At 37.1% G+C, this 16,259-nt stretch overlaps 1 protein-coding gene across 2 annotated transcripts in view; it reads right to left on the minus strand.

The window, feature by feature from the left end:
• The window catches only part of MAP2K1 (mitogen-activated protein kinase kinase 1), a 98,326-nt gene that overhangs the window by 3,397 nt on the left and 78,670 nt on the right, over positions 1-16,259 (minus strand). For both annotated transcript variants that reach the window (XM_031955337.1, XM_031955338.1), the window contains exons 6-8: positions 11,656-11,780; positions 6,138-6,339; positions 4,913-4,977 (exon numbers count right to left, since the gene is read on the minus strand). In XM_031955337.1, the coding sequence (XP_031811197.1) occupies positions 4,913-4,977; positions 6,138-6,339; positions 11,656-11,780 (392 nt within the window). The remainder of the gene's footprint in view (positions 1-4,912; positions 4,978-6,137; positions 6,340-11,655; positions 11,781-16,259) is intronic.

Raw genomic sequence — 16,259 nt, forward strand, 5'->3', positions numbered from 1 at the left:
AGACTTAAAAGTCTAGCTCAAGTCTCACTTTAGGGAATCTTCTACTTTCTGCTCCTCTTTCTGTGAACCATTCATTTGCCACTTTCCATACATATTAAATAATTATGACAAGCTTCTCTATTGTCTCATTGTGACAAGTGACTAGGGCTACCTAATGTTATATCAGACTGCAGGATCTCATGGAGTCTGCAAGCTAGAAATGATTAATAAAGCCCTAGCAACAGATTATGTAATTTCTGTTCAAAAACAAATGTGGATGCTGCATCAGTAGAAGTCATCGCCACATCATCACTCTATTTGGTCATGGCCACAGACAAGATGGACAAAAACAAAATGCCTATAGTGATACTGATAGAGTGGCAGAAAAAAAAGAGTGCTATTCCTCACAGTACAATGGGAAGTTGGTGATAACATGCAATCTCTGTCTAAGGCTCAGCAAGGAGTGTGGGCAGACCTGGAAATGAGGAAGACTTCCTTGGAATCCTGTCTCAGGATCTCAGGAGCTGTGTGACCCTGGGCTCAGTGACCTCATCTGTAAATGAATTAGATCAAGCTCCAGCTTCCTCTGACAGCTCTAAATCTATGATCTCCAGATGATAAGTCAACAACTCCACTACAAATGGGACTATAGCCATATTAACATTCTCATTACAAAAGAAACCAGAAGATATAAAGAAGATGGATTTTATTTGGAAAAGTGATTAAAGCAACTGGTTTCATTATGTGGATAAAGGCAACAAGAAACATAAGACTAGGGTACTCAGTCACTTTACCTTAAGAAAACATCTTTATGAAGACAATTACAGAGTATAAATCATTGCAGTATGATCATCTGTTTCAAAGAATGAAGAAGCATAGAAATCCCACAGAGTATTTGACCAGATCATTCAAAGTAAATATTTAAATTTTATTCTTGATAACTTTAATTTAAAAATGAGAATATGGAAAAGGAGTTGAAAATATAAATCAGGATCAAGAAATAAAAGAGATTTTAAAGTTTACTCAGAAATGCTATTCCTGCATATAATGAATACTTTCCTAAAGAATCAAAAAAAAAAAAAAAAAAGAAAAGAAAAGAAAAGTAGGATTGGGAAAGTCCAGAACAATTATAACTGACCCCTAATAAAAAGGAAACTACTTTTTTCTTTAAAGGATTCACCATTTATTTCAGAATTACTTGAGTGCCTTCAGCTCAACTAGTTATGACAAAGGATAAAGTAAATTCCAAATAAAAAGATATTGAGAAGATAATATTGGATATGATTTATATCACTACCAATGCAACTAATCTGAATAAGCCGTTATTTTTTCCCCCTGAGGCAGCTGGGGATTAAGTGACTTGCCCAGGGTCACATAGCTAGGAAGTATTAAATTTCTGAAACCAGATTTGAACTCAGGTCCTCCTGACTTCAGAGCTGGTACTCTATCCACTTCGCCATGTAGCTGCCCCTTGATATCTCTAAAACAAGAGGTATGTTTTTTGTAAAGTCATCATTTCTCAGAAATGTTTAATCAATGCAAAATAGTCATTCTAACAAGGGAGTTGAAAGAGGACAACCTCAAATTATTAAGCATTAACTGAGTTAAACTTCAACATGGAGAAGCATGACAGCCAAGGATCACAACAACAGCTTCTAGTACAAGCCCACTTGTTAAACAATGCAGAGGAAGACTAAAGTCAATATTAGAGGCGTGAGTTCACCTACACTGCAAAAAAACATTTAAGGTGAAAATGGAATCTTAGGGGAACTTCAAATGAAATTCAGCTCATTCATTTCAACAGACATTTATTTATTAATAAATTCACTTACCATCGGTTGCTCTGCTTGCTTGTTTTAATGGCAGAAAAATCACGCCTCTCCCAGGATAAGCTCATATCAGAGACTGATTCAATTCTGACACTCAATAGTTCCTTAGCCCCCTTGAATTGTCTCTATTCTGGACAGGAGTACTGGAGAAGGGAGCCAGGACCCCCCTCCCAAAGTCCCCTGCCCTTCCCAACCCTTCCATCCTTTGGTGTACAGTCTTCCCCAAGAGAAGGTAAGCAGCAGGAAAGGGGAGATTGTCATTCTCTTTGTCTATATCCCCAGATTTAGCACAGTGCTGGCACAAGCTGGTGCTTAATAAATGTTACTATTAGGAAGTACTCATACAAGGGCAAGACACCAAGAAGCTAGACATGAAAAGATGGGAATGTAACAATCCCTACCTATCTTGAGCTTACTTTACTAGTTTTACTAAGGAGACAAAATATAATAATCTAAGGAAAATGAGAACAACAACAACTAGACGTAATCAGGAATGGCTTCATGCCAGAGAGAGGAAGAAGAAAAAGGAGATGGGAGATTAAGCAGCAGCAACTATGGCCAAGGCTGGAAAAGAAGGGAAGTAATTTAAAGAAAGAGGGCAGCTAGGTGATGAAGTGGCTAGAATACTGAAACTAGAGGCAAACAGACTAATCTTCAGGAGTTCAAATTTGGCCTCAGACACTTTTTAGCTGTGTAAATGTAGGCAAGTCACATAACCCCATCTGCCTCAGTTTCCTCATCTGTAAAATGAGCTGTAGAAGGAAATGGCCAACCACTCTAGGATCTTTGCCAAGAAAACCTCAAATGGGGTCACAAAGAGTTGGACTCGACTGAAACAACTGAACAATAAATGTTTATTGCTTGAATGAGAAGAAAAACTAAGTCCCAGAGAGATCAACTCATTCATGGTCTTATGACTAGAAAACAGATCTAGCCAAATCTGGAACTTGAGGTCTCCCTACTTGACATTTTTTCTACTACGTGATCTTCTTTCTTTCATCTCTGCCATAGGCTCCTTAGGACCGTGAGCAGAAAGGACAAGGAATCACAATAGACACTAAATTTTTTAAATGATTGCTAGACAGACAATGCATAGTCAGTAAGAATTACATTATTCAAGTTAAGAGTTAACCAGACTCTCAGTGTTCATCCTTTTTTTTCCTTCTTTAATACCTAAGTTTCGATCATTTGATTGCTTTGGTAGCACTTCTGCCAGGAGAACAAGTTTGTGAAATGTTAAACATGCTCAGCAAACATAATATATTTACAGTAAAACATCTAATGACAAAATGCTCAGTGAGCTAAGGAGGAGATTTTAGAGCGAATTTTAATCTGAAGCAAAGTAAAATAGAAAACTGTTTTTTTTTTTTATTCTTATTGGTGAAAAATGTTTCTACAAAAACTGATGCAAATGTCCAATCTCAGAATAGTCCAGTGACTGATAGGTGTCTTCCCTGATAAAGGTCAATGTTTCAAGGGAATCCTTAGAAAGAGTCATCCTCCCCACTGCCCAGGCATTTGGAGCCAGATGGGAAGGTAGGGGAAATAAGCTAAAGAGGCATTAGTCTAGAACACAACTAAAAAACTGTTTTTCTGAGAGAAGTGATCATTTCTTTCTCATAATAACAATTAATTCCTGAATTAGGATCAGGATTTTTCTTTAAAAGACATAGCTAATAACAAGATTGGCTTAACTTTCTAAACAATGTTTGAGACCCCTCCTAGGTGGGGAAGTCTACAGTCCTCTACCCAGGTCTGGGTGAAGGTAAATTCAGATAGCCCAGATCTAATCAATAGCTAAGGTCTGGAAAAGAATGTGATGAAACTAAACACTGAAAATTAGTTGTTTGTCCCTCTACTTCTCAGTCACTTCCCCTCCCCAACCCATGCCTACCTGGTGCCAATATTTATGGTTAAATAAACCAAAAGTAGCAGGAATTTCGGAGGGAACATGTATCAGTGCTGTCAGGGTGACAAATCAGTTCACCACCATTATAGACTTAGAATTATTAAGACAGAATCACAAAGTAATTGTACTTTAATGTGTATCTACAGCATCTCCCTCCACTGGACAAATATTAGTTCTAGCTCCATGACGTCTGGCAGTGGAATGGGATATCATCTAATTGCCATCTTCACCAAAGAAAGCCCCTTGTTCCCTCAAGGAGCAACTAAGTGGCACAATGGATAGGGTGCCAGGCTTGCAGTTGGGAAGACTCAAGTTCAAATCCAGCCTCAGATACTTCATAGCTGTGTGAACCTAGGCAAGTCATTTAACCCGTTTGTCTCACTTTCCTTATCTGTAAAATGAGTTAGAGAAGGAAATGGAAAAACACTGCAGTATCTTTGCCAAGAAAATCCAAAAAGGAGTCACAAAGAGTTAGACATGACCCAAACAACTGAATAAAAAATAAAATTGCTAAACACAGAGTTCAGCCCATAATGAAATACAGTGTCACCACAATGAGAGCATTAGCCAGAAAAAAGAAAGGAAAGACTAAAGCAGAGGAATAAATCCAAATTGAGGTTGGGGAGTGAAACCCAACTCAGAAAGGTAGAAAGAAAAAAGATCAGTCATCATGAACTGTCTCTTCTGTCCAAGGAAGCAAAGAATGGTCAAAAGCAAGAAAAAATCATTAACCAGGGATTCTAGGTTCAAACTCCCATTCATCCAGGATAGTCAGAACTTCTGCATTAGGCTTTTATTGATATAGTAGGCCTCCATAATAGCTATCTATCCTTCTAGCACCTGCTTGGGAAGCTGATGCAACAGTGCTGATACAACTGTACTTTATTCTTAGCTTTGCTGGAAGGCCTGGAACCACTCTGGCGAATTTCTGAGTTCATTTCAGATGATTAGTGGTTTATTAACTGACATTAACATTATTAACTAAATGTTCTAAAGCTTCCTATTTGGAAAGAATTCTAGAATTATCACCAAAGAGTATAATTAGTTCAAAAATCATTATTCATAAGCCAACTCAATTTTGCTGAATAAAAAAACCTTGGCCTGTCCCAAACATCTGAACAGTTCACTATTTCCCCAGTACTTAATTTTGTCCTTTGCCCCAATTCCATGATTTGGGAAATCATGCTATATTTACCTCATTGACTATGTAATCCAACAGTTCAAAAATTGCCATTGGTGGTCGGCTATCCATTCCATAAGCTACAAATTTTAGAGAAAAAAAAAATGGGTTTATCAGAAGAAGTCACTTTGTTACTGTATAATAAATTTCCCTAGGTGATGTCCCCCTTGATAACAAAAGCAAAAGTAAAGACCAGAGTACAGTATACTTGTCTCAAGGAAAGGATGTAGTCAGAGCAAGAATGTGGGGGAAAAGGACACAGCAACTAATATAACAGACTCTTAGTGTCCTGAAGCCATGGTGGGACAAAAGCCCTCCCTAGTTCTCAGAGTACTTATCTTCTCATCCAAGACCATTCTCACCAGATGTAGGGGGCTCATGGACCCCTGTACTTTCAGGGTCAAAGAAACTAACCTCAAATGGGAATTCTTCATGCCATCCTACCCACATACAGTCTCCTCTGGGCTTCATGAAAGAGTGCCCTTGTGAAAATAGGGATTATGTCAAAGCCATCAGACTGGGAGATTTGAGTACAGCCCTGGGATTTGTTCTTGGCCTGACAAAAAGTTAATGGAGACATTTCTGATGGGACAAATCTTCCTTAATAACATCAGGTTCATTTGTCATCTATGAAAAATAATCTGGGCTATGACAGAGTGCTTAATACAGATTCTCCCAGCTCCCTATTCCATAATCTTGAATAGTGCTGCCTTACCTGAACTTTGGCAACTGTGTCCTCCTAATCCAGTCTGGTTCTGCTGGTCTTGGAATATACTTTGGGGGGAGCGAGAGGAAGGCCTAGACATAGAGTACCTCTGCTGCTTTTACTGTGATGACTTTGGAAAAGGTATCTCAGTAGTTTCTGTTTCATCATCTTACAGCATCTCTATGAAGCACTTACAGCAAGTATTATTATCCTCATTGACAGGCTCAAAGAAATTAAATGGCTTACCAAAGATGGCACAACTGCTAAGTGTTCTCTGGAGGCCTGACTGCTTTGTCACTGCCTCACATGCTCATAAAGGGATTGGAATAAGGGTCCTTCAAAGTGACTTCCAACTCTATGATACTGCGATCCTTAGCCTGTCACTACCAATTGACTTGATGTGATAAGAACATAACATTTCCCTTTGCCTCTCAACCACTGTCTTTGCAGTGGTTTGCTGAGCTGTCTCTATGAGCCCAAAGCCAGTTAGAGTTTCCCTAATTCTGAGCAGCCAGATCTTCCTGGGAAACTTACAACTGAGGGGCCTCCCAGGAGTTCTTGGTCGTGGTGATGTCTCAGGCGCATCTCCCTCCATTGGACAGCCAAACATCAGTTCTAGCTCCTTGGAATCTGGCGGTGGAATGGGATATCGTCCAATGGCCATCTCCACCAAAGAAAGCCCCATGCTCCAGATGTCTGATTGTACCGAATAGTGAGTTCCCTGGAGTCGTTCTGGCTGTATTAGACAGAGGGGAGAGAAAGAAATATCATTGTCATCATGAATAATAATATTAATAATTTTATGAAATATCTTAGCTCTCGTGATGGAAGTGTCAAGCCCAGAGACCAAAGACTGCTATTAAAAATTATCTATGCTCACATGACTCCTATTCTCCTCTTGGTTCTGTGATTTTTGTTTTTAAAACTTCTTGGATCCAATTCAGGGAAACAATAAAAACACACAAGCTTCTGTGATAGTAAAAGGCTGCCTCTGTTATCAGGATCAACTCAGTGCTTTTTCTGCTACTGCCCACTGATGTATTCCTGTTCTATTCCTTCTTTAATGACCTTCAACATTCTGACCTGCTCACATTTTGACTGGTCCCCCCAACAGGGATTCACTGCTCTTCCCAACCTTACTGTTCCAGATGGGACCAGCTGACAGGCAGAAGAGCTTAGACCAGACTTAGATATTGGTGACCTGCTAGGATGGGCACCTCGACAATGACTTCCCCAGACCTGGTGCCTGTCTTGCCCCAACAGCATCTTTGCTGATGACCACATCATTTTAAAAGGTGAGAATCCTTATGAAGAGCATTGTATTCCCTGGTTTTTCAGATATGTCTGAGTCTCAGAAATGATAAGGTAGCCTAAAATTCACTAGAAGGCCAGCATGTGCAATGGAAGGAAGAAGAACTAAGCTGAATGACTCAAATTCTAGAGTCAACTCGTGCTGTGAGAGCTTGGGCAGGTCCCTTTTTTAACTCTGAATCCTAGCTTGACAAAATGGAGAATAATAGCCACTCTACTTAATTCACAGGGTTGCTGAAAGAATTAAATAACACACTGTATTCCTCCCTCCCCTAATAGTATGTAAGCTCCTTTAGGGTAAGTACTATTTCACTGCCTTTGTATAGTCAACAACAATATTATATATTCAACAGTGTCAGGCACACAGTGGGAAAACAATAAATAATCACTGACTGATATGGGAAGGTACTTTAAAAGACTATCACCATGAGGCATTGTGGTATAGTACAGAGCATTAGACTTGGGTCAGAAGACTTGGTTTCAAATTCTGCCTCAAAACCCTTTACAGCTACATCATCATGAGTTCATGAGTACAGCCCGTAACTTCTCTAAACCTTAGTTTCTTCCTCTGTAAAAGGGGAGAATAACACTTGAACTACATATTTGATAGAGATGGTGGAAAGGAAGCACTCTGCAAACTTTTAAATGCTATTATACAAGTGCACAAATTAAAAATGCTTTTTAAATCCTAGAAAATAACTTATTTTGATGATTGTGCATTTTGACAAGTTAATTTCTTCCATTATATTCTCTCACAATTCCCACATGGTATTAGCTATGCTAAGACTGAGCAAATAACCATGAAAATACTCTCATCAAGTAAATGATAAAAATAACTCTTGTCAACAAGGTTTTATAAATTTCAATAACAGTGATAAAGTGCTAAAGGCCTCATTTAGGGGAACAGCTATGTGAGTACAAAGGAGGAGCTATTAGAGATGCTGTAAAGATCAAATCAACAAGACATGGCAAGTGGTTAGACAGTAAGGTGAGAGTGAAATGTGGAGAATGACACTGAGGTTTTAATCCTGGATGACTGAAAAGACTGGGGTACCTTACACAGCTGATAGGGAAGTTAGGAGGAAGGATGAGTCTGTGGGGAAAACAATTAATTCAGTTTTAGATATTTTGACTTTCAGGTGCTTATAGGTCTTCAAGGTAGAAATGTCCAGTAAGTAGTTAGTTACATAAGATTGGAGTTCAGAAAAGAGATCCAGGTTGGATATACAGATTTGGGAGTCATCTATGTGGAGATAACAGAACACATGAGAGTTAATGAGGTGATAAAGTGAGAGACTAATAAAAGAGCAGGTAGGACAGAGCTTTCAGGTATACCCAAAGTTAGTGTGAATCAAAAGTGAAGCACGGATGTTCATTATTACCATTAATATTAAATGCTGTATTAGAAATGCAGAATTGTTGAAACAATTAACAACTTTAACAAAGTTGCAGCATAAAAAATAAATCCATTCAACAAAACTCAGTAGGAAGAAAAATTCCATTTAAAATAACTACACACAATATAAAATATTTGGGAGTTTACCTGCCAAGGCACACACAGGATTTATATGAACATGATTACAAAAACTTCATATATGTCAAAACAAATCTAAACAACTAGAGGCATATTCATTATTCATGGGTGTTATGGGCCAGAACTCTGAACTTGAAACAAAAGATTCTTACAAGGTGACCTGAACGCTAAGTCAGTGGAACTGATAGAGGTAATAGTTATCTAATTTGGTATGGTTCAGTATGATTGATTTAATCAAGGAGATGTTATGGGCCAGAACTTGAAACAAGGTATTAAGTGGAATCAAGGAGACATTAGTTAAATCTAGTTTAGCATTGATTTAATCCTACAACAAATAATGGTTTCCTAGCGATATAATGATTGGTTTGTACTCAGTGTATAGCATATAAGCAAGAAGCTCTCAGGGCCAAAAAAAGACAAATGAACTAGAAGCTCTCAGAGGCTGAGACATTCATTCCATTGCCCACTTTTGTGGTGGCTGGAAACTGAAGCACAAACCTTTGTATTCGGGGAGATTCAGAAGCCAGAGGAAGAGGCAGGAGCTCAAGCTCACAGAACCAAGGAGAGAGATAGGCCTATAAGAAAGCTAACCGGGCCTCGAGAAGACAATAAAAGATCTGGATTTTAACCCCTGGCTGCATTTGTAGTGATTACTAAACTGAAACGAAGGCTGCCGAGACCCCAAGAAAATCTCAACAGAGAACATTACATCTTAGAAAAAATATTACATATGGGTAGCTTGAGATAATATCAAAATGATGATACTACCTAAGTTAACTTATTCAATGAACTACCAATTAAAGTATGAAAGAATTGCTTTATACAGCTAAAAAAAAAAAATCATATAATTCATTTGGAGGAACAAAAAGTCAAGATTACCAAAGGAATAATGAAAAAAAAAATTATAAAAGAAGGAAGCCAAGTAGTCCCAGATCTCAAACTATATCAGAAAGTAGTAATCATCAAAATAATTAAAAACAGAGTGATTGATCTAGGTTAAATACATAATATAGAGAAATAAATAAACACAATAGCCTAGAGTTTGAAAAACACAGATCTGAGATACTGGAGCAAGATCTCACTATTTAATAAAAATTACTAGAAAAATTGTAAATGAGCCTGGCAGAAACTAGGCATGGATCACTATCTCACACCTTATACCAAGATAAGATCAAAATGAGTACATAATTTGGACAATAAGTAAGTTAGAGAAACATGGGAAAAACTACTTGTTGGATTTATGGATAAGAGAAATGTTCATGACCAAAAAAGAAACAGAGATTCATAGAAAGTAAAATGGATAATTTGATTACATGAAATTAAATTTTTTGCATAAAGAAAACCAACGTAACCCAAGTTATTAAAAAAAAAAAAAAGCAGGAACTTAGAGGAGGGAAGAGGGGATAGTGCAGCAAATTTCTCTGTCTACTAAAGGTCTCATTCCGCATCATTCCCCAATTACTAAATGGTCAAAGGATATAAACAGGCAGTTTTCAAAGGAAAAAAGCTTTCAATGGTCATATGAAAAATGCTCTAAATCATTAATAATTAGAGAATTGTAAATTAAAATAATTCTTGCGTTACCCACATCCATCAGATGACAGAAAAGGAAAATGACAAATGCTGCAGGGGACAAGGAAAAACCATTGTACACTGTGGGTGGCCTATGAAATAGACCAATCATTCTGGATAATAAATTGGAACTATGTCCAAAGGCTATTAAATTGTGCTTACCTTTTGACACAGCAATAGTGCTTCTAAGTCTATACCCGAAGGAGATCAAAGAAAAGAGAAAAGGACTCATAGGTACAAACTATTTAAAGCAACTCTTTTTGTAATAATAAACAATTGGAAACTGAGGAGAAGCCCATCAACAAGGGAATGGCTGAACAAACTGTGGTATATGAATGTGATGGGATTTTTTTATGGTGTAAGAAATCAAAAGGGGGGATAGGGATAGTTTAAGGAAAACTTGGGAGGACTTAAATGAATTGATGTAAAGTAAAAACAGAAGAATCAGAAGGACAACATATAACTTAAGAGTGATATTTTAAAGAAAATCAACTGAAAGACTTGCTAATGTTGATCAATACAATGATCCACTACACTTCTAAAGACTCATAATTTAAAATGTTATCCACCTCCAGATGGAGCACTTTTGATGGCTTCAGAGTACAAAATGAAGCAGTGTGTGTTCTTTTTTTCCTTCCTTTATTTTTCTGGCTTCCCTTCCCATCCCCTGAATATGGCTAAAGCAAAAATGTTTTACATGATTTCGTGTTTAATTGGGTGGGGGAAGGGAGAAAATTTGAAACTGAAAATAAAAATATAACTTTTTAAAATCTAAAAAAAAATAATAAAATGGAAAAAAATTGTTCAATATAATTGGGAAATGTTTACAAAAATAAAAATATAATATATTAAAAATATTTCTTATATGGAATGGTTCTCAGGTAGTGGGGAAGGATACTAGTAAAAACTGAAAATGTAAAAAAAAAAAAGGCTACATCAATAAAAATTAATTTAAAAAAAAAGAATTAATTAAGGAGAAGTAAAAGGACTGGCTTCCTATAGTACATTTTCATGGAGACTGGCTGTTTTCTCTTGGTAATGATGGTAGAAGGGAACAAGGGAATAGAGAATAAGGAATAGGAAAGACTTTAAGAAATTGGAAATGGGAAGACAGAAGAGCAGGTCAGATGGTCTGGCAAAACATAGAAATGAAGGAATAAATTTGGGAAGAGTTATGCATAAGGAGTGAGTCCATTAGGCTGTGATTAAATAATTCTCACCCAAATGTAGTGAATGTTTATTTTGTTCCATCATGTATTATAACAGCTTGTGAATTTCATGGTTCTTAGAGCTAGAAAGGACCTAGGAGCCATCTAATCAAACACCTAACTTAGAGATCCTCTTTGTACTAGCATTTTGTCTTATCTTACTCTTTAAAATTTAAATATATTGCAAACCCCACAAAGGCAGCAATTGTGAAACACCACCAATCCCTCATTCAAATCAAAGACTTCTAAAACAAGAACACTTTCAGAATCTAGAAATTTTCTCAGAGGTTGGAATAGTATCTTCTTCTCTTTCACTCCTTAAAGTATTCAATATAGGGGACTGATTTCATAGGGAATGATCAGTTGCTGTTCTTGCTTGAGAGCCCTGGGGGGCCAGAAGCCTAAGCCAATCAACAGTTGTCCATACCGACATATAGGACCTCGTGCCCACGAAGGAATTAGCCATGGAATCAATCAGCTGCCCACTGACACCAAAATCACAAAGCTTGATTTCCCCACGTGAATTCACCAAGATGTTGGATGGCTTGACATCTATGAGGAAAAAAGACAAAAAAGAGAAAACTGGAAATATAATAGTGAAGAATCCAGACCACCCCAAGGTGATTACTACTGATCAAAGACACTCCAGCCTTCTAAGGACCTCAGTGACATTCCTGAAACAAATTATCAGAGGAAAAAAATGGATTCTCTGTGTTAACCTCCCTAACTTAATCTTTCAGTAGAAACTTCTGAGAAATAAGAGAACACTTTGTTTTTATAATTCATAACTGATTCAGAGCTGGAAGACAAAACATGTCTACCAGCTTTGTTTTTGAAAGCAGTACTGAGATAGTGTCTGTTGTTTGTTGAAAAACAAGAAAAAAATCAAACTGCCTGATACTTTTGTTGCTGCTACTACTAAAAATGACTTTCTATAGAGATATCTTTTTCACTTTTCAAAGACCCTTTCACATTTACTATGTCAATCAGAGGGTTACACTTTCACTTTCAGCTCAGGTTTCCCTGGGTCCCACCATGTTACTGAGACGATTCTGTTCTATATGGGACTGGGAGTAGGCTCCACATCAATGGAGTCTCAAACATTTTAGTACAATTTTAAGCTTTATAACAATTTAAATATCCAACCTATATATATGGAAGCATGGTTTTACTATATCTCCCATGTTCCCAACTATGTCTTGCTTCAATGTCTAGGTTGTAAAACATCAGGTTTTGCAATGTTTATACAGATTACTCCAGAGCGAAAAAGCAAAAGAACCTCTAGTTTATATAGTATATGGAATGTACTTGGTAGAAACGACAAGAGACACACACATGGCCCAAGCATGAAGAATCACAAAAGCAAATCTCGTTTCTAGAGCCACTCTTCCTCTATCTACAAAATAACCAGCTAATTAATAGAATGCAAATCAATATGGGGAAAAGAAATACTAATACTGAGAAAGATGCTCAACTTCTCAAGAATTTGGTAATCTATTTGATAAGATAGTAGAATGATTAAAGTACTAAATAATGGAATGTAGGGATTAAAATACTAAATAATGAGATGTCAGTAGAAAAGAGAAGAGAGAGGAGTTGAGTTGGGTTAGAAATAAAAACAGCTAATCTTTGAGTAAATCTTGGAAGCCTGCTTCAAAGAAACCCTGAGTTCTCAACCTTTTTGCGACTGAAATAACAAATTTCTGAAGGAAGAACAGAATTTACATTTTTACTGATATCTTAGTTTTTTATCCCACAGTTGATTCCAGGTATATGCCACTCCCCACCATAAGTCTTCCCTGGAAACAAAACCATTACATAAAGCCAAATTACTCTCAAGATTAGTATCTAACAGCAAAAAACGATATTCCAAACCCAGTGTTCCCACCCTCTTTGACAAAAGGAACAAAAGCATATTCATTTTATCTTCTCTGTTTGAGGAAGACAGGAAAAACCCAAAGTGCCCCACCTGTGTGATGAAATCACCTACACCTACCAATCTGCCCATGGTATGACTGATGTGTTTTAAAGGGGTTCCCTTGAGTCATTGAAGTATAGATCTTCTTCCTTTTCCCCTCTAGTCAGGGAATGTGATGTTGGACCAAAGAAACTACTCCACCAAAAGGCAGGCGAATGACTAGGACTGAGATAAAATGTAGTTTCAGATGCACACCACACCCCCACACACCCCCAGCTGAATAGAAGGAATGTGAAATTAAATTTTTTTTCCTATTTTTATTTTATTTTCATATTTTACATTTGAGGAAACTGAGGAGACTTTCCAACAGTCACTTAGCTAGTCAAAGAGCCAGGATAAGAATTTTAATGGAGCCTCAGCTTCCTCAAGGGTAAAATAGGGATTCAAAATCACTGTTCTACATACCTTGCAGGGTTATTTAAAGGATCAAATCAAATGCTATATGTGAAAGTACTTTGAAAAAAATAAAGTAACTCACCAAAAAAATTAATAATCTGATCCAGAACAGATTTACAAGTAAATTCCATGAAACATTTTTAAAAACAACCCCCTATGCTCCATAGGTTGTTTTCAGAAACAGAAAAAAGAAGGTTGTCTATTAGATTCCTTTTATAAAAGAGACAAATACTGCTCTAATACTCCAATAAAGGAAGTCTAAAGCAAGAGGGAACTAGAGACAAATAGCACTGGAAAAGGCAAAGAACCAAATAGTCCCTAACAATCATGTTTTCTAAAATATGGCAGGGATGGATAGTGTTATCTGTCAAAGAGAAATGACCTTTCTAAGCATGCAATAAATCATATTTTCATTGGAACAATGATAACTAAGCATCTTGGGATAAATGAGCCATCTTTGAAGCTCACCTTCATTAGGATACAGGTGGTACCAGCATTCTACGACAAATCAGGGGTTGCTGGAATGGGAAAGGATGAACAGTTCAGTCTGTTCCACATGTAAATTCTAGTCAGTAATAAGATGAGGCTGTACACTGCAGCAGAACACAGATTCAGTAATGATGGGTCAAGAAGATGCCTACTCAGGTCATCTTGGTTCTGCCACTAACTATGAACTATTAAATTATGGACAAGTCACTTCAAGGAACTGTTTTAGTTTCCTCCCATCTAAATGAAATATTAATAGAAACAGGAATAAGGATTAAACAGGATGAGGAAGAGGAGTTGCTATTAGCTATGATAAATGAAATACCAATACAATGAGATTCTGGATCAAAATAACAATAGAATTACAACACAACAGGTCAGGAAACACTCATCTCATTAATACATAATATCAAATGATAATTGTATACTAATACCTTCTGGAATGTTTCTGGAATGGAGTAGGAAATTAAAATTCAAATGGGAAAAATGAAATGTATTTCATTCCCCAGGACTGTTTTATCTAGGAAGTTGATTTTTAGTTTAAAGCTTTTACCTAATAACAAAAAGATAGTAAAACAAATTTTAAAATCTTGGAAGAGATGTATTATTGTTTTCTGCTCAGACATGGAGTAACTCTTATTGGCTAGGTGCATTCTGAATATACCTATTAAGGGATTTGTGCTTTTGCTTCCTCCCCTTCCCCCCTTTTACCACCTAGTATCTAATCAGGAAATGCAGATAAATATTAATATCAGTCTAGGTCTAACACAAAGAGAAAAAAAAAATCTGTAATGCCTGTTCCCTCAAAATGTTTAAATCCCCATAATTCAATCCAGAGCAAAGAAGTGATTTTTGTTTATTAGCTGGTGGGAATTACTATCCAAATTCAATTAATCAATCTATATTTATTGTATAGAGTACAAGCTAAGCACTGTACTAAATTCTGGTTGCTGCTCTCTCAGACACCTGCCATGGTACAAACAGAAATGACCCCAGCAACCTTCAGACTCTCCTTTCCTCCCTCTCCTCTGATGAAGTGAAGCTAACTGTAGGATTCATTTAAATCCAGTTCCTAGCTATTCATCAGTTTGGTCCTGTTATCTTTTTCATCTTCTTTCATCTCCAGTCAGAAATATCACATTTTATTTTCCAAACTCAACTGCTTGGTGAGCAGATGGCATCATTAAACACTCAATTAACACTCCCTAGACCCTTCCTCTGCACTCTCTCCCCTCCACTCAGTTAAAATTTAAAATGTATTAACTCATCCAATCAGGAATGGACTTGGCAAAATTATAAAACAGGTCAAAGTTTATAGCTATAGTGTCCTATCTCCCCATTCTATTCACTTTTTCTCCACCCTTTTGGGGATTTTCAGCTCCCTTCCTGATTTGTCTCTTCTCCTGATCAAATTTTGCTCTCAGGAAAAGCTTACACCCTACTTGCCTATGGGCAAAACCTATGTAGCTATCACCTATGTAAGTTATGTAGCTAACAATAGTGAATCTATGTTTACAAACACATTCCATATTTTTCTATTTTGCCCTACTGATTGGGACCTACATTCCAGGATTTAGGGAGATTTGAATGGGCTTATTTCCCTAATTCCTCTTCCAGAAGGACTGAATCAAATCTTCAAAATCCCATTTTCTTATGCATTCTACTCCTCATATTGCTTCCACAACCACTGTGGCTCATCAATTAATAAGGTACCAGAAGACAATCTCATGGTTTCTTCCTTCTAAATGACTGTGGATCAAAGTTTAGGTGATTCCTGAATGCTAAAGAGACTCCTCCCCTTTTTTGTTCTTCATTTTTTAAAAAAATTCTTTTTTTTTCCCTGGCTAGGCAATTGGGGTTAAGTGACATGCTAGGGGTCACACAGCTACAAAGTGTTAAGTGTCTGAGGCCAGATTTGAACTAAGATCCTCCTGACTTCAGAGCTGGTGCTCTATCCACTGCACCACCTGGCTGCCCCATGAGACTCCTTCGTAACCTCTTTTCTAAACTAAAAGGACAAGTCTTGGTTTACTCCAGAACCAGGGGCTATATCCAGTTAGCTACTTTAGTGAGAAATTCAGAGTAGGATACCCTCTCTCTATTCTGGAAAGGCTCAGAAGGCTTTAAACCTTCCATTCAACCTCAGAAATGATGACAGAAAATTGCCTATC

This window comes from Sarcophilus harrisii, chromosome 2 (genome assembly GCF_902635505.1).
Source record: "Sarcophilus harrisii chromosome 2, mSarHar1.11, whole genome shotgun sequence".
Taxonomy (NCBI): domain Eukaryota; kingdom Metazoa; phylum Chordata; class Mammalia; order Dasyuromorphia; family Dasyuridae; genus Sarcophilus; species Sarcophilus harrisii.